The sequence below is a fragment of the Microtus ochrogaster genome, chromosome 21 (genome assembly GCF_000317375.1).
Source record: "Microtus ochrogaster isolate Prairie Vole_2 chromosome 21, MicOch1.0, whole genome shotgun sequence".
Lineage (NCBI taxonomy): Eukaryota > Metazoa > Chordata > Mammalia > Rodentia > Cricetidae > Microtus > Microtus ochrogaster.
This window is the reverse complement of record NC_022022.1, coordinates 19,976,694-19,996,325: the sequence shown is the minus strand read 5'-3', so window position 1 is coordinate 19,996,325 and position 19,632 is coordinate 19,976,694. Positions and strand designations below refer to the sequence as shown.

Genomic DNA, 19,632 nt, shown 5'->3' with positions numbered 1-19,632 from the left:
GGATTTTAAATAAAAGGACACGACCAACTACTTACTGCCATTTCTTTTCAATCTCTTTTTAAGGGTTTCATTTACATAAAAATGTTTTTTTGAGCACCCCTCTCTGACCCTTTAAAGCAAATCTGTTTTTAATTCTTCCAAATGTAATGTAAAGGTATGCGTGTACACAACTATATTTCATGGGTAAAACTGCCGTCAATCTTATTTCCTTTTCTCGTCTACAGCAGGTAGCGTGCCAGCTAGCCTTTTAAAGCAGTCTGCAGCAGAGAGGTCATCAGGACAGGGTCTAGTCAGCTGCTGGGCTACAGGTCAATGAAGAGCTGCCTCCTTTCCTTCCAAGTGCTGCTTGCTGGAATGGCAGAGAGAGGCTCGCCTCATGCTGCTAAGCCAGGGCACACAGGAGGAGGGAAGGAGTTTGCTGGCATCACAAGGGCAGAAGGGACTTTGGCTAAAAAGATTCCGTCCCTTCCCACAACTGCTCCGTTTTCTGGGACCCTTTGGGCTCTGCCACTCTCAGCAACCACCAGCTTTTATGAAATAGTCTTGCAAAATTTCCCCCATATACTTATTACTGGGATTTTCCTTGCAATGTGTCAAGTATTTTGAGACATTTCATTTATCTATCATTGTTTTTCTTTATACAAATATCCACTCTGACATTCTGGATATTCAGAAGAACGGTGACTAGCTACAATGTTCCCATTAGCAAACGATATTAACGGGCCAGTCTGCACCAGCTCAGCCACACAGCATCTCACAGAAGAAGAGCGGTTCTCTTACTTGGGCAGTCTCTGCAGCACGGTCTTCAGCTCCTCACATATGAGCTTGACCAGTCCGTTCTTTATGTTACTGTACGAGACGTCGATCATGAAGATAAAGGCTGGTGGGTTGGGAGGCTTATTCTTCTGCAGGAAGGCAAAACGGCACACAAGTAGATACAAACTAAGTATATTTCACAATCAAACACAAACAAACCCTAAGGCCAATCAGATGCTTCAGTCAATACTTAAGACATAACCTCTGTGGATCAATAACTTTCTAGGAAACTCAGTCCCCACTATAAAAATAAATAAAAGAAGCCACTTATTCTCCAGATTATGACAAGAACTTTCCGCTATATTCATAGAGAAAGTATTGGGCCAGCCCTTTAAGCAGCAATTTCTCTTATAGGAGGAAATGCACTTGGGGCCCTGAAAAGGAATGTTCAAAAGGAGTAAAATCAAAAATTAACATTTTTGGAAACTGTAACCAAGCTTCATTAACTGGAATATCATGATTCAGGTCTCTCACCACTTCCTTTGGTTTTAGACATGTGGTTTTTTGTTTTGTTTTGGAAGCAAGGCCCTGCTGTGTAGCTCAGGCTGGCCTTGAGCATGGTTCATTCTCTTGCCTAAGCCTCTCCACTGCTGGGATTACAGGAATATCCACACCACCACACTCAGCTACAGATATGAAAGTGTCTATTAAGATTAACTGCATACCTTAAAATATACATTATAAAATACTTTCCAAACTTACTTCATGTTTGTGGTAAAGAAAAATGGGCCCTTTCCTATGACTTTGCAACAGTTACTGTAACATAAAGCAGCTGTTATGAAAATGGGCTCTCGCTGTTTCTCAGTCTGGCTGGTGTCCAAATAGCTCATAAGGAAGTGATCCTTCAGCTGGGATTTATAAAATGTTTAGAAAAGAAAGCCACAAGCAAATATCATCAGTGACCTCCACTAGAGAATAAAGACCCAAGACCAACATTTTTTCAGCTTATGGTAAAGTGTAAAAATGTTCTAAAATTAAAATATATTTCAATTATTAGATGACAAGAGTTATAAATGATCTCATCAATCGGGTCTGTATCTACTGTAATAGATATAATACTGTTCTAATAAATACCCCATTTCAAATACATATAATAACTCAGTCTGAAAAGTCACTTTTCCATATCCAAAATCAGAACAGCCAAGGGATGAGGAAATTCTGCTGGTGTCTATGTGAGGATTTCTTCTCAATTCCCAAGTCCCATCTCCTCTATTCCACCATACAGATGAGACCAGATAAAAATAACAACCATTCTCATTAATAAAGCAACACCTCTCAGTGACAATCCCAACTGTATCTTATTTTTCATCCTTATACTCTCTCACACACTCCCCGTAAGTCATTCCTCGCTGACCTGCTTGTCTCTCTAGGAACCCTTCACTCAGTCAGACTTGTTCTCACCATGTGTATAGTTAATCTGCCGTTCCTCTACACCACACTGTCAGTGACAGCACCACATGACAGCTCAAGGCTGAAGCTGTACTTGACCTGTTTCCCTCAGACATTTAAAAAAAAAAAAAAAACGCTTCTCTGGACCCGGGCCCCTAGCTCTTTCGCACAGACCCTCTCAATCGCATTCAGTGTGCGCATGTGTGCATGCGTGTGTGTGTGTGTGCGTGTGTGTGTGCAAAGCAGCAGAAATCAGTGGAAACCACTGCCTCCCCACTTTTCATTATTCCCAGCCCTGTTAAAGTAACATAAGCTCTCAACAGCTTGTCAACCCACACTTTCTATAAAACTTCCTTTACAATGTGTACAAAAATCTAAAACCCCAAAGACACGATGCTCACCCAGTAGGAAAAGGACAGATTTGTCTCAAAATACGTCTTCAGTTTACTTCTCATTCCCAATATGCATTCTCTCGGTTTAAGTGGCTGCGGTTTCCAAAATGCTTCCTACACAGAATCATACCCCCACCCCCAGAACCTGAGCCAGGACAGTAGTAAGTATGTTTTATTTGACATAGCGTTTTAAAAAATACTTGAATTCTTATAAGGTTTTGAAGAAAATGGAGTACATTCTCCAGCAATCTTGGTGCTTACAATGGGTCCACATCAGTCACCAGCAGTGTCTTCAGACACCCCGAGCAGAAGTGACTGAGCAGTCCCGGTGACCCACTTCTGGTCACTCTGCAGTTCGGTTCTCTGCTCATGCTGTATCCTTTCATTATTACTACTGTTTACTTTTGTTTGTTTTCTGGGTTTTGTTTTGTTTTTGTTTTGTTTTTATAGGGTCCCACTAGCTCTGGCTGTCCTGGAACTCACTCTGTAGACCAGGATGGCTGTGAACTCACAGAGCTCCATCTGCTTCTGCCTCCCAGGTGCTGGGGTTCGAGGTGAGTGTGAGCCCTGCTATCTGCTCCTGGCTGAACTCACTTATGCTGCTTCCCAATACACACCTTTCTGACTGCGCTCCCCTCCAGCTTTGACCATTCACAGTGTAGCATACTGTGATCATACTGTGATCAGACATGCTTCTAAGGCAAAGTCTTTGAACTTGTTTATCATATTGCTGGTTTGGGGGCAGTTATTACAGTACAAAGATGAATTGTTTGGACATCCAAGGTATCTAAGACATGTCAAAATGAATTAAAATTAACTTTAAAAAGCCCTACATTCTTATTCAGGAAGAAAAGCTGATGGTAGAGTTGCTTTTCCTCAGGGAAACTCCATACTGATCTTGTAAAACACTTGGCTACACACTTCATGGTATGCTGACAGGGGAGGTAAGGCTCTGACCCCGCAGACACGGGCTCAGGGTGGCACCATTACCTTCTATACATTTGATCTGCAACTGAAGCGCTCTCACCTGTCCCTATACAACGTGACACACAACACGACACTGTAGAAATGTCACAAATCAAACTGAGACCCGCAACATGCCAGAATCTAGGAGGAGGACACACATGCAAAAACACAGATATCACAGGGAGAACAGATAAAACAAAGATGTCAGCCGGGCGGTGGTGGTGCAAGCACTCGGGAGGCAGAGGCAGGCGGATCTCTGTGAGTTCGAGACAAGCCTGGTCTACAGAGCTAGTTCCAGGACAGGCTCCAAAGCCACAGAGAAACCCTGTCTCGAAAAACCAAAAAAAAACCAAAAAAAAAAAAAACCCCAAAGATGTCCCCTAAGTTTGATGAAGAAAAAGAAGCACCCATGGGAACGAATAAATGAGGACACGTGCTCATAATGAACTTCCATCTAGTCAATAAGCAGAGAATAAGTAGTCATTTTCCAGACAGGAGTCATACACACATGATGGGCCAGGAGAAAGATACCCCCTTATCTTTACTATATAAAGGCAGAGCAGATAAAGTCAGTCTCTGTGTTGAGGATTTCATACAGTTGTAGACAGCTCCGTCTCACATAGTGTCTCACAGCCAGTGATTTGATAAGGAAAGTTAATTTAGTTATCTTTTTTTTCTTTTAAGAAAAAAACCCATTTATTAACTGTTGCTCTCAGTGTCTGTGCTACGGGGTCATATTTAGGGAGTGGTCTCCTGTGCCAATGTGTTCAAGTGTGCTTCCAACTTTCTCTTCTGTGAGGTCCAGTGTGGTTGGTCTTATGTTGAGGCCTTTGATCCATTTGTACTTGAGTTTTATGCATGGGTACAGACCTGAACAGAGAACTCTCAACAGACGAATCTAAAATGGCTAAAAGACACTTAAAAATTGCTCAACATCCTTAGTCATCAGAGAATTGCAAATCAAAACAACTCTGAGATTCCATCTTAAACCTGTCAGAATGGCCAAAACCAAAAACACTGATGACAGCTTCTACTGGAGAGAATGTGGGGTAAGGGGAATACTCCTGCATTGCTGGTAGGAGTGCAAACTTGTACAGCCACTTTAGATTTCAGTATGGTGACTCTCAGAAAATTAGGAAACAGCCTACTTCAAGAACCAGCAACACCGCTATTGGGTATATAACAATATACCTGCAATCCTCTAAGCATACTGGTTAAGTTTCTGGCTTGGTAGAGAAGTCACTAAAAAACCAAAAGAGCCAGAGACCTATGTGGAATTAGATTACTGCATTAAGAAGTCGAACAAGATCTGGGAGAGGCGCCACAGGCCATTCACCCTAGCATTCAGGAGTTCAAGGTCATCTTCAGCCACACAGCAGGGTCAAGGACCAAACGAAGGGAGACCCTGTCTCAGAAACCAAATCAAAACAAACAAAAGACAGGATCCTCTCTCTCAAACACACAAAAAGGAACTGTTTCCTATTTCTATACCACACTTCTAAGCTTGGTTACCCCCCAGGAGACAGCTCAGCAACTGAATGATGCTAACAAGTTAGTTCGGATCTGTGTCTGAGGCATTTCTACATGCCCCAGAGATGCTCTGTCTGTGAACCGTGTCATGTCTTTACATACGGAAGTTGTTCAGTGAAACTCAGAATAGACATAGAAATGCTTACATCCTGGCAACACTCACCCTGCAGTAATCCAACGTAGCCACATATTCATAGGATCCCAGTGACAGCTCCGGCTTCTCATAGTGGTCCACTCGTCTTCCAATGTGGTCCAGATGTTGGAAATAGAATGGAGGGACTAAGGAAAGCAAACCAGGGGCAGGAAATCCTTTGTTTTCACAAGCAGACAACCCAAGAAATTCTCACATTTTATTATAGCAGAAAGGAGTTAGGATCAGGAACACAAGTTGTTCTCAGTATCATTGTGAGAACATGTCTTAGCGACATGTGAAAAATGAGTTTTCTCTTTTAAAGTCACTGACTTTTTGACTCTTGTATATGTTGTAAGTCATTACGATTTTGTCTTTTAATTATGTTTATAACAGTTTTGCCATATATAAGCTTTGATTCTTTTAATAGTCAAGTCAATCTGCCTGCAATGCTATCTATAGAACTACATAATTTTATACATACCTTTCATCAGTGTTGATTGCTTCATTACTATTTCTCAGCATAATGTATTACTACATTGTAATCAGGAAATATTTTATCTATATAGAAAGCCACAGACCACAATATTTGCATTCATGTAACCGGAATGAGAGCTTTGTTAAAAACCTCTCAATCATAGACAAGTTATTGATAGCAAAGGACATTTATAATTTTGGGACTTCCAGAGAAAAGTGCCGTTGTTTCCAAACTAACACACCCAAGTATCTGCCTCCACTAACTCACCTCTCCTCTATAAATTTAGTTTTCTATTTGGATTTTTAACATAGCTGATGATCTGGATTAGCCTATCCACTACGGTCTTTATTAACATAGCTGACGATCTGGATTAGCCCATCCACTATGGTCTTTATTACACCTTAATTAAGAAATGTCCTCAGCCCTGGGCTTCCACACGCTGATCTGCTAGCAGCCGGCCCTCCTCATGTAGAAGATTACTGTATTAGGGAAAGATTGCACCCGAAAGATCTCAGTGGAAGTCTAATTTGATTCCAATGTCTCGGGAGGTTACTTCTAGCGAAGTTCTGGAAGTCACCCAAAGGCAGAGCAAGAGTTATGACTCACACGCTCCACACTTGGACAAATAAGGCTCGGAGTCTCTGCTCAAAAGAGCTCCTGTTGCCTGGTGATGGCCAGAGAAGGCTGTTAAACTTCTGTTAGGAGTATGTGGGAAAGCTACCAATGCTTTTAAGTATTTTGCTAAGAACAGCATCCCCCCTCTGTAAAAACCACAAAAGCAGTACCTTTTGGTTTAAAACCAACACTTAGGAGTCTTTATGTTCAGCTGTGAACATGCAAATTATAACAGGATTAATTTTCTAAAGTCAGATTTTCAAAAACCCAGAAGTTTCAGAGTCTATGTTCTTATCATCTCATGACTACTTAAGAGTGAACTCTATAAAGTTTATATTTACATATTTGACCCTGAACTTGGCGAATTCAACATCTTGAAAAGATTACAGAAGGTGAAGATGACAGTCTCTGTCAGTAAAGTCAAATAAACCAGGGGCCATGATAGTGACTGGTTACGCGAAGGTGTCGTGCAGATCTCTGGGCTGTCTGGCCTACAGTATGTGGAATGGTCATTTCTATACAGCATAATGTAAAATTCATTTACACATCTACATATAACCATATAATGGGATGTTTAAAATTAATTTTACATGCTCATTAACATTTAATATTATCCTGTCACCTATCCTCAATCAAACTTGAGTCACATGATAAATTATGCTCTGCCACAGAATCTGTTTCTCTCCTGGTTTCTGTGTGTGCGTGAGTGCATGTGTGTGTGTGTGCATATGTGTGCATATGTGTGCATGCGTGCATGTATCTTTGTGTAGCTGCATGTGTGAGGGGGGTCCACCTCAGGTGGTATTGTGTACATGTGTGCGTGTGTCTGTATGTAGCTACACGTGGGGGGGGGGTCCACCTCAGGTGGTATTCCTCAGGAGCCGTCCACTTTGTTACTTGAGACAGGGTCTCTCACTGGGACTTGGAGCTTGACCATTTGGCTATAGAAGTCTCCCTTTCCAAGCCCACAGCACCACGCTCTGATTGTGTTTCATGTGGGTGCAGAGGAGCAAACTCAGGCCCTTGTGCTTGTGGACAAGTGCTTTATCCATGGGCTCTCTCCGTAGTGGCCTCCCTCACAGGCTAACATCAACATTAGCGGATTGACAAGAGGATGAAATGAAAAACACACCCAAAAAGGCATCATCACAGGCCCCTTCCTCCTGAAAATCCAACATTTCTATCAGAAGGGGAAAGCCCTTGGTTATATGAGCTTTTCCGAAATACCATGAATTCAAGAACAACCTCAGGCGATGGGGCACTGTGGAAGAGACACAGCTCCGCCATTACATGCTCCGGTTTCACGCAAAGCGATAGCAGTTTCCATGTGGGGCTCCTGCATCTACGTACGGATAACAAGGACCTAGCTCCATTAGTAATGGCTTCTGTTTAGGGACGCTACAAGTAGTGCCACCCAGGAAAAAAAAAAAGCTGTCTTCCTTAAGCTAAGGTGTCAAATATTTCTGGTTTTTAAGGAAAAAGCATCTAAAAAGTACTCTTAAGGGCACCATGTACCGTCATTCACACAGCTGCAAAATCCACACTGATAGCGCCTGCCGCCCTCAATGAACTGCATGAACGGGCACATGTAGGCTTTGCACCGGTTGCACCGCACTGGTCCGCTCTCGCCGTGGTTTACCAAGTACAAGGGGGTCTAGAAGAAGGGAGAAAACGAAATGAATTGGGAGCACGGAGATTCTGGGTGCTATCAAGACCCTCCACTAGGACTCACTGAGAAACCCTGAGCATTTGCCAGGACCGTGAAGATTCCTCCCGGACCATCGCTGCATTCAAGGACTATGACACAGCCCACCACACCCAGACAAAGATTATCACTTACAAACATATCTCATTTGTAAGCACATATTAACACCTGCATATGGATGTCAATGTGTATGCAGCATTACCTGTCTGTGTGTGTGTGTGTCTGAAAAGAGAATAAATAAAATAGAATAATGTAAATAGTTCGTTGAGCTTCTGTGAAAATGCTCCCGATGTCTACAGCATGCATCCTGCTAATCTGTGCACACTCCAAGGGGTCTAGTGTGTATGGCAGCATGTTGTTCATGTAGTTTACGAATGACTTCTTCTAACATGAAACTGTTTGGCCTGGAGAGACGACTCAGGGGTTAAGAGCACTTTGCTCTAGAGGACCCAGGTTCAGTTCCTAGTGCCACCATGGTTGTTCACCACCATCCATAACTCCAGTTCCAGGAGCTTAGATGCCCTCTTTTGAGCTCCATGGGCACCAAGCACACTTGTGATAAACATACATACATGTAGACAAAGCACTCACACATAAAATAAAGTGAATCCGTTTAATAAAGCATTTGTAAAAATGAAACTATTTGAAAAATATGCAAGAATGGCCACTTATTTAAGGCTGGAGGCTGATGATACTTTTTGTCACTTCATTAAATGACAAAACTTCATAGTAGTACCCTTAGTGTGACTGGCCATGTTTGACAGACTGGAAAAAAAATACTTGATTCAGATGCATCTTTCTCATCAACACAACGTAGAAAGCCAGACTAGTTGAAAGCAAAGAGGCCCAGCATCAGGACTCTGCTTGTCTCTTAATGTCCCAGCTTTTGTAATAAAACCACAAAGACCCTATTTGCTTTTATAAACCTGGTTAAAAGAAAACACCTTCAGAAATCCCTGAGAACCAATGAGTTGCTCATGACAATGAAAAATTTTAAAGATAAAGTTATAAGTAAAGAAGATACTTTTTATGGAGGCCTGAAGAGCAGAGGACCATCAGGTGGGGTGAGAGATTATCAGGTGGGGTGAGGGATCATCAGGTGGGGTGGGGGACCATCAGGTGGGGTGGGGGACCATCAGGCGGGGTGGGGGACCATCAGGAGGGGTGGGGGACCATCAGCTGGGATGGGGGACCATCAGGTGGGGTGAGGGATCATCAGACCAGTTTCTCCCAGAGGTTTAGCAAACCCAGTCCCGATGTTTGCCTTTGTCAGATGTTCAGAGTGAAAGCTGACCCACTGCTGGGTTTCAGAAATGGGTTGTGAGGTCTCGGAACAGTGGAAGAGGAGGAGAGGTGGGAGGGGAGGAGGAGTTGTTGAGACAAGGATTAATGTGAGCATGCAGAGACATGTTCTTGGCACAGACGGCTGGGGAAACGGAGCTGCCATTGTTTCTATCCAGAACAACTTTATCTCTCTAAAAAGCACTTAGCACACGAAAAACTGTCTTTAATGGGAGGGTAAGAGCTGAGTAGTATGAAATGTACTTGGGTTTCTGAAGGCCAACTTCTTAGTTACTGCAAAATGTTCTCATAAAAATGACCTAGAGGACAGAAAATCTACCTTCTGGGAGACTTTAATATGGCTATGAACTAGTGGTTAAAAGCTGAGAGGCATTTTTAAGCATCTAGGGATTTGCTTCAAACCTGCACATGGATGTACACAGTACTGTTTTTATACATATGTCTGAAAGACATAAACTGGCCCGAGTTTGCTTTTTTTTTTTTTTTTTTTTTTTTTAGCTAGTAGCAATAAAACATGATCTAGGGGCCAGCGTGAGCAGGTAGATACAGTCACCAAACAAAAGGCCCAGGACAAGTCAGGAGAGCAAAAACTGAAGGCAGAGCAAATGGCATTGGCCAGGCCACTGCTTCTGGGGCCTGTGTCCCTGTGTTTACTCTCTGAGACCAGACGAAGCTAAACAAGGAAGGATTCTGTAATTTGACTTGACCATGGCCAAATTCTACTTTTTTCAGCCTTTTGTTTCCAAAGACTTCAAAGACTACAATCAGTTCCCTGAAGTGCTTTAGAAACAAATACGATACAATTATTTGCCAGACAAATCAGTGGGAATGGAAGGTAATTTGCCTTTATTTTCAGGATTATAATTTGCCCAAAGGCAGACCAGGCTTAAAACGTCTGGGAACTATCACCAACCACCATGTAAGCATTCCAACCCTGGGAGACGCTACCTCCCAGAATCAGCATGGATAGTCCAGTCCAGTCAGGACTCTCTCTCTTGGCTATTACAAACACTTACGTTTTCCTGTGTTTGCTCCTTGGGATGATAAGAAAGGTTTTCAGGCAACCAGGGTGGCAGCAGCAAAGAATCTTAAAAGCTTTTTTAACTGTTTATGTTTCGTTCAGGGGTGATGGGGAAAGGTTTGAAAGTGACACTATCTTGTTTAATCTCTCAGGCTGCGTTGAAAACCGCCAGGGTTTACTCTCTTCCCGTGTGTCCACCTATTGGCTCCACAGTCAGGTGCATAAGCTCAGAAAGACCGAAGCTGCCTTTTCTTCCATGCTTAACTGTAGTGAATACGCATTTGTAAATGAAACTCCTTCTTCTCCAAGACTGGCTAAAGCTGCTCACTTTCCTTACCAAGGGCACTCACCGTGTCTCACCTGCCCCAGCTTCTAAGCGTGCTTTCATCTTTGACCTCTGTACACTCCTGTTCAAGCTATATTTTTTCTGACTATTGTTAGTTCTGCTACCATGTTGCATGAGTTTATCAATATGTAAGCAGGTGACAGGGACGCTGAAGATGGAAAAGGACAAAGATGATTTTGGAATCTCCTATTTTGGGATTATCAGGGGTGTGGTAAATAGCATACTGATACTATTTGTCATTTAAATGTTTTAATTGGAAAAAAGTAGATAATTTTACTTACTCAAAATTATCATTCAGAGTTGGCCAAAGGGGTCCTATAGACCACGCAAACATCACAGGCTACTGTCAAGTCTATTGGTTCCTCTACAGTTTAATGGGTAGGCCCTATATCAAACATGTCAAGATCAAACTGGTGCCTAACTACACATTCCATAGACTGGAGTTCATAAGACCAGAGTTCAAAAAGGAGATGTGAGACCAGTCACAGACTATATCTTCAAAACAAAATCAGATATTCAAGAGGATGAATCCCATCCACATCTTCTAAGATCTTTAGGCTGTGGGTTTTTGTTTGCTTGTATGTTGTTACGAACACTGTACGTACAAAGCACAGAACAAGGGTATGAGCTTGTGATCCGGCAGGAGGAAGGCCATGGGAAAAGGAGCCTACATACAAGGCAAGCCTTGCTTACACAGGTCATGTCTCAACAAAATAAAACTCCAGACACTTGAGTTTTGCTGTAGATTTTCTGTCCTAGGACAGCAGGAAGTAACCTACTAAGCCAAAACTGTAAAGATGTTTTTACAGGCTATATCCAGTAGGGGGCACTGTGAGACTACACTTGAAAACAACATTCTCTGGGTCATGCCCAAGATAACAATTGCAACCACTTGTGTAATTTTAGAAACAGCCAAACTTAGAGCAGCTAGTACCTCATAAAATTAATAAGTATAAAGTTTACTAAAATTTACCAACTATTCTAAAACAAATTCGTAAAAGACAGGCATATATCTATACACACATATACATAAACACATTTTGTAGATATTAATGCAAATTACCAAATTTACTGAGGTAGTAGGAAAAGCTGTATTTTAAATATTGTTAATATTCTGCCAACTTCTCCTTGACTCTACATAGGAAAGCCGAAATATTGCTGGGTCTGAAGGGCAGCCACCAGCACAGCAGCCAAGGACTCAGGAAGCCAGCGCCCACTCCCACAGCGGCTCCCACCTCCTGCTCTGTACCCTGGCAATCAAGAGACGGAGCAGGCAGAGTCCAGTGCTGAGTCACGGCCCCGGGCAGCACTGCGATGGAGAGAAGATGCAGCCACGGCCAAGAGGGAAGTGCAGCACGGATGCTGATGCTGGTCGGAGGCCCAGCAGCCACGCCTAGGATTAGACAAGCCCTGCCCAATGGCGTCCAGGACACCGCGGGTGAGTGTCCGCCTGTCTCATTTAGACAGTTCTTTACTTTATATTTTTAATGAAAACATACGACACCATATCTCCCCGTCTCTTTTCCTCCCACCAATCCCTCCTGTGTCTCCTACCTCCAATCTTCCCAAATCCCCCTTCATTCCATCTTAAGTTCATGGCCTCTTTTTCTTTACTATCATTTGTATATGTGTGTGTTGTGTATGCACATATATTATATGTATACATACACAATACATATATATTTGCACTCATAGAACTATAAACTACTGAGATCATTTAGGTTTGTTTGTATGTATAAAAAAAAAAATATGACCCCTTGGTATTGAATAACCAAGTAGGAGGGAGGCTTAACTCTGGGAAAAAATCATTCCCTCTCAAAAGTGAAACTGAAATAACATCACAATACTGTTGGAACAATATGGCTGCCTAAACAAGACCTGAATGATGACAACATCAATAAATAAGCTACCATGGAAGGGGGAAAACTGCACAAGGCCCAACCCCAGGGACCTGCCTTACTTTACAGCACAGAGTTCATGTGGATGAGCATGTGTGTGCGCGCGCGCACACACACACACACACACACACACACACACACACGTTCTCTCACTTCCTCCCCACCTCCAGTCATTAGTCCCTCTTTTTCAGTATTTATTTCTCTGTACAAAATTGGCACAATCATGCTTGGGAAGAGTGTGTAAGCAAATGTTGTTAGCCTCCATCCCAGAGAACGGGTGGCACACTCCCTGGCTCCTCCAGTTCCTGAGCAGTTCAGTGAATGACTTCGCTGCATCTCTGCATCCACGTAGCCTGGCAACCTGGATGTCAGGTATTTCATCTTCCCACTGAACTACTGGCCCACCAGTGACATCACGAATCCCTGCCACTAAGAGGGTGAATTCAGTACTGGCTGGCATAATCGCTAAATTTTTCCAACAGAGCTTTCTGACTGGTCACTGAATCCTGATCACAGGCTTGTTCGGGGTGCTGGCCTGTGCTAGTATCTCTGGAAACATTTCAGAGTAGATGTTTCTGGCTCAAGATCTCCAGCTGGAACATCACAGAGCACATGGTCACATGATCTGAAGCCAATAGACCTTTCTCTGGATGCTGCTTTGTAACAACTTCCACATTGGCCTTGAGGTTCTCCCATAAGAAACCACTGGAGAGCAGGGTCCTGGGTGAGCATCTGTCACATGGTGCCCTTGCCACAGTTGAGTCTGAGGATGACAGTGTGTTGTAGTTTGGATCCTAGCCTTCATAAACAAGGGGCAGCCGACCAACAAGCTAGCCTGAAGTCCCAGAGGCAGTCCCAAACTTTGGCTCTTAGTCCCTGCCCCTTGCAGTCTCTAAACACATCGTGACTTGCCTGCCTGAAGAGTATATTTCCCGAGTGATTTTAAATATCACACCATATATCACCTATGTACAATTCAAAGATAACATTTATATTTTTAAGAGTTTTTTTTTTTAGTTGGCTCAACTTCATTTTGTATTTCCAATAAATTATCTCTTTGCGAGTTTGGATGATTTTACAGCGTTTCCTTCTATGGCGCTGCTGGAGAAAAGCTGTCTTCCACACTGAGCGAAAAGAAGAAACAAAGGCAAGGACATGACAGCTCTTAGGTATGGTGGAGGAGAGAGTTTATCATAAATAAAAGGGAGAGCACAGCCAGAGGCAGGGACATCTGGGAGAGTCCAGAGTGGACATGACCCTGAGCCCTGAGAGGAGATGGGAAGAAGGAAACGGTTAAAGCAGGAGTCCACCAAAAGGGACAGCCTGGGCCAAGAGAGTAGCTGGAAAGGTCAGGGAACACAAAAAGGTTGGGTTGTATGGGGGAAGGGCACCCCAGTCCCAGAGATGGAGAAGTTTAGGATAGGGAGTGGGGTGTGCCAGTCAGGAGGGCTCTGTAACAGGAAGAGACTGAAGGATGCAGGGAGAATCTGGCAGCTGGTGTCCACTTTGATAAGTTAAAGGCATCTCAGTTAGCCCTTGGTCCTAGCACAGGTGACCCAGGGAAAAAGAAGAAAGAAAATGAAGAAACACAGATGTTTCCAAAGAGATGGAGAGGTAGCACTTACACACACACACACACACACACACACACACACACACACACAGAGAGAGAGAGAGAGAGAGAGAGAGAGAGAGAGAGAGAGAGAGAGAGAGAGTGACAGACAGTCCAACAGTGTAGAGAGACAAAGATGGCAAACTGCCACAAAGAAAACAGTCACGCCAAGCCCAGTTCCAGTCACTTGGATCTCTGGCAGTGAGGGAAGCAGCTATCTTATCCAAAAGGTCAGGGGCCTGGGGATAAGAGGCAGTCCTACCCATGGGATAATCCCACAGCTCGCATGGCCTCAGCTCCAGTTGTGGTCTTGCGGGGACAACAAACTCTATAACGAGACAGGTCAGTTGTGAAGAAGAGTTCTCCAGCTCCGAGGGCCGTGCCCAGCTGCCATTTTGAAAGACAAGCCCTTGTTTAAGACTGAGCTATCCTGAGGCCCTGGGAACAGAGAAACATCACAAGTGCCAGAATTCGACAGCCACGGACAGGATGCAGTCCCGGTGGGATGTGGTAGAAAGCAGAGGGCCTGTGCTGACAGGCCAAACAGCACGGGTATCAGGAAGCTTGTCCCTGGCTGTGAAGCTTCTGAGGCCTGGCAGCAGACCCCACCAAGCAGGAATAATCCCGAGCCCCAGATCTGTAGGAAGGGCCTGTTACGTGGAGTGGGGCTCTCTGCCACAGAACAAGAACTCGGAAGCTCCAGCAGATCCTTTCATGCCCAGAGAGAGCCTCCCTCCAGCGGGGTGGTAGTGGTGGGCTTTCACAGCGTGGAAACAGGGTAGCCTACAGACCTCAGGGCTCTATAAGCCTGAACGTGCTGAGTTAATCCTCAGACAGGCATCAATAACCAAACCATGTGACTCCGCTCCAGAATGGCCACATCTGCTTTAAAGTAAACACGGGCGACACAATCATATCGAGCCCTCAAATGTCAGGTAGGCCTTTCAGTAGGAAGGTCACATCGAATTAAGTCTAGGAAAGTAGCTGCCTCTGGTAAGTCAGCGACTATACCTTCAAAAGGGAAAGTAATTATCAGCACACAGCTAGAGATGGCTTGGTGGCTAAGAAGTTGCAATGCAGCTCTACAGAGAAGCCGAGTTCAGTTCCCAGCACCCACATCAGGCAGCTTACACACCATCACCTGTAACTTCAGCTCCAGGGATCCAATCTTCTGGATTCTGCATTCACATGTGCAAATCCATACACAGACACACCCGTATGCACATAACTAAAATCAACAGTTTTAGAAAGGACTGTCAGCACAATTGAGGCAGTACCATGTTCCCTGAATGACAGCACCGGTATGGGGCTGCACCATGTAAGATAAGATTCCTGATTTCAAAGGTCCCCATCGTTCTTCTTCCTGGTATAGATGTTAGAAACTTCAGAGTAAGCGCTGCACGATGAATTCGCTGGGCAAGGATTGTGCAGTTCCAATCCCTTCCACTTCTCATAAGCCTTGGCCCACTGTAGCTCGGGTTTTATCTCTACAGGAGAACTGTATCTTAGAGTTCAAATGCAGGCCACTTTCAGAAGTCATGCTTAATTGCTACAGCACACAATGCTCCAGGGACACCGGGAGCTGATCTTAGACTTAAGTCCCTTTGAATCCAATCTGTTTCCTCCCTAATAGGACACGCGGTCGCCTCCTCTTCCTCAAACAGAAGTTGGAAGGACTGAAATAATCCATCTGAACTGAACTGCCTTTACGTCTGTCAGAATTCAAAGTTGGAGAGTTCCCTTCATTTGTCTCATTTCTGCTCCGGTCATGAAAACTTCTCCGAACAGCTTCCATCTAGAAAGACTCGATGGCATGGGTGTCAGTCCAATGGATCTGAGCACCCATCCGGTTTACTCTAAAGTCTGATGCAAGAAGCTGCCATGCCTCTCCCCTGCTCTCATTTCTCTTCCTCGGCGGTGCTGTATAATCTGAGCCTGATCTTACCATTGTACATTAGAACAGAATCTCCTCCTTGTCTGCTCCTCACTAGCGGGCCCCAAGTGCCCAGAACCCCATCCAGCCCACACTGCACGAGCAGCCGCTTCTTACGGAATCAAAGCAATGGCTGGTCTGAAATCCCATTTTGAAACAAGACGATAAGCGATCAATTAGCCTTCACGAAACTGGGCGCTGCTTAGAAAACTACCAGTCACATGACAGTGTTTCCTGTGTGGGTCACGGTATTTACGATCATCGAAATATTGTTATAATTAAGCCGGGCGATGGTGGCGCACGCCTTTAATCCCAGCACTCGGGAGGCAGAGGCAGGCGGATCTCTGTGAGTTCGAGACCAGCCTGGTCTACAAGAGCTAGTTCCAGGACAGGCTCCAAAGCCACAGAGAAACCCTGTCTCGAAAAACCACACACACACAAAAAAAATTAAAGATATGATTATATAACTATGAAACTTAGTCTATAAAGGGGCATAGCAAACCACCATCTTTTTCGCAATTACATCTATGGAAAATAATACATGTATTGGAAACTTTCTCAAACTTTTTGAAACTGTGACGGGAGGTGTAGAAGAGAATGAGGAATGGCGTGGGGCGGGGGGATGGGGTGGGGGTAGGAAGTTCTACTGAGGAGGAAATTAAACTAAAGGGTGAATAGGGCTGCAGGCAAGATGGCTCAGCAGGTATGGGCACTTAGCATCAAGCCTGAAGCCCTCTCCCAATCACTGTAACACACATAAACAGGAGAACAACTTCCAGTTCCCAAGTTGACGTCTGACCAACACACCCCTCTACACCCTGCCTAAGTAAGTGGGTTTTGTGGTTGTTGCCTTTCTTTCTTTCTTTCTTTCTTTCTTTCTTTCTTTCTTTCTTTCTTTCTTTCTTTCTTTCTTTCTGCCTGCCTTTCCTCCTCCTCCTCCTCCTCCTCCTCCTCCTCCTCCACCTTCTCTTCTTCTTGCTTTCTCTCCAGCACTAACTTGAATAGCAACCAGCAGGTGTTAGGGAGCTTGCTTTAAAGTGGCTTGTCTTAGAACCCCAGTTCCCATCAGAGAAGTTGGCCTCTAGTCTAGCCTCAGGCTGTAGACACAGCAGCCCGAGCCCCCAGACTGTAAACTACAAATTTACTTCCCCCTGTACATTAAAGTATAGCAAGATGTTTTCCTTAATTCTTATTTCCCGTGAGGTCACTCTTCATCTAACAAAAGCGAACGACTAGCTTTGCAAAAGAGAAAATTAGCTTGGCGCATGTTGCTTCTAAGCTATAACAAACAGAACTGCAGCACACTTTGCGCTGACAAATGTGAACTCAGCACGCTAGCGCAGCTCTCTAAAGGGTACGGCCGCATTCTTCAGCGGCCAGACCCATTCACAGCATCACAAGAGTGACCCAAACCACCCAGGGATTAAGATTTAGTTTCAAAGTAACTTTAGACAATAAAGGTACCCAAATGTTTTAGCCATTGCTCTTATTTCTATTTTAGTATGTGTGCACTTTACTCTCCAAGTTTTCCCTTTGGTTAATATGTTCAAGATATTATAGTCAATCTTTGGACCATAGCATAGTACACATCTTAACAGTTAATTTGGGATTTTGAAACATCTGCTTGAAGATAATTTTAGTTGTAAGTCTCCTTTTAAATTATGAAAGGAGCTAGAGAGGGCACGATATTTTGTAGTAGTTTAATTATAGAGCACAGATACATGTAAAAGTAGCTCCGTATTTGCTCACGTGAACATCTAATAATACACAAAGTACATAAACACGGCAGTGCACAGCGGATGCTGCTCAACAGAGACTGGAAAGTGACAGTGGCACCTGCCTTCTGGTTCTGTCATCTGTAAGGGACAGGCTGCTTCTGCCCAGGAATGGAGGCCACGATTTTTTTTTTTAAGGTTTATTTATTTATTATGTATACTGTGTTCCTCCTGCACATATGCCTGTAGGTCAGAAGAAGGCACCAGACGTCATTACAGATGGTTGTGAGCCACCATGTGGTTGCTGGGAATTGAAGTCAGGACCTCTGGAAGAGCAGCTATTGCTCTTAACCACTGAGCCATCTCTCCAGCCCAGGCCAAGGTCTTAACAGTAAGGCCCAGAGAGATCACCTCCTGGTTCCTTGCCTGGTTTTCTGTTACTTGGTTGCCATATACTACAATTTGAGGAATGGAGTCAATTTTCACTGGTTCCCTAAATATCTAATAATAAATTCTTCATAACTGTCCTAATGTCTGTCCTTTCTGGGTAGTCTGTCTTGTTAATAAAAGAGAACAAGCTAAGTTAGTGCTCACGAATGTGGATGAGCTTATTCAAACTACAACTGTGAACTCTAAAATGATTTTTTATTAACCACAGAGTTTATGGAAAGATAAATAAAGATATAAATGACATCTATAGTCATTCACAGGTACAAACCAAAATGGCCAACATATGATTCAAACTTATACTTCATTAGCAATATTTATCAACAGACCCAATTATGAGTGGCATGCTGAAAACACTAATTTAGAAGCCTAAAGAACCATAAACTAACCACATTTCTGTGACTTAGCTGATTTGTGTCTATACAAGCCCAAGGAGATCCTACTTATTCAAAAAGACTCTATGTATGCCATCTACTAATGACTCTGGGTGATCTTGGCCTTCCAGGAGGATGAAGGGCTGGCTTCACGTTGTAAGTTCAGTTCATTCATAAACTCAGAGGGAACAAAGAGCCCATTGTTACTGGTAAGAAAAAGGAATGCCCTTCTATGTACTTAACCAAATAAAATCCTGGCCAGCTCCTCCGAGCCCAGTGGAGGCTGAAGAACTCCCGTTTCCAACCAGAGTTCCAGCAGGATCAGCTCCTAGCCCTGCGACCTTAAACAGCTCGGACCTGCAGAGCTTCATCATAAAAGAAAAAGGAGACAAGAAAGGGGAGGAGGGGGACGAGGGTGACATGGACCTTACAAGCTGTAATTCTCCTGAAAGGAGGATGGATGCGCACGGTCATCTTGACATAAACTAGGCTCTAGGGAGACAGAGTGTTTTTCCTTTGGTATGTTAAACAGAGTAACTGCTCTGCCAAAATATGTCACCTCACGCACGAGCGAGTGGCTGAGAAGTCAAAGTCATGATGGTCAGTTCCCTTCATACGGCTGTGAACCCTTCCCTGGCAGGATGCACTGGTCCTACACTCATTTTCGGTTTTTGTTAACATTATTTGCCAACTCTTGAGCATCCATTCTTCCTTTTCCTTGCCAATGGCGTCTTCTTCATAAATACTGAGCTAAAAGAATATGAAGTCATAGCCGGGTGGTGGTGGTACACGCCTTTAATCCCAGAATTTGGGAGGCAGAGGCAGGCAGATCTCTGTGAGTTTGAGGCCAGCCTGGTCTACAGAGCGAGTGCCAAGACAGGCTCCAAAACTACACAAAAACCCTGTCTTGAAAAAGAAGGAGGAGGAGGAGGGGGGGAGGAGGAGGAGGAGGAGGAGGAGGTG

The 19,632-nt window shown here is 43.9% G+C and overlaps 1 protein-coding gene across 1 annotated transcript in view; it reads right to left on the bottom strand.

The window, feature by feature from the left end:
• Positions 1-19,632, bottom strand: part of Sec24d (SEC24 homolog D, COPII coat complex component) — an 86,602-nt gene that overhangs the window by 28,187 nt on the left and 38,783 nt on the right. The window contains exons 9-11 of the mRNA XM_005357230.3: positions 7,832-7,970; positions 5,257-5,372; positions 781-905 (exon numbers count right to left, since the gene is read on the bottom strand). Coding sequence (XP_005357287.1) covers positions 781-905; positions 5,257-5,372; positions 7,832-7,970 — 380 coding nt within the window. The remainder of the gene's footprint in view (positions 1-780; positions 906-5,256; positions 5,373-7,831; positions 7,971-19,632) is intronic.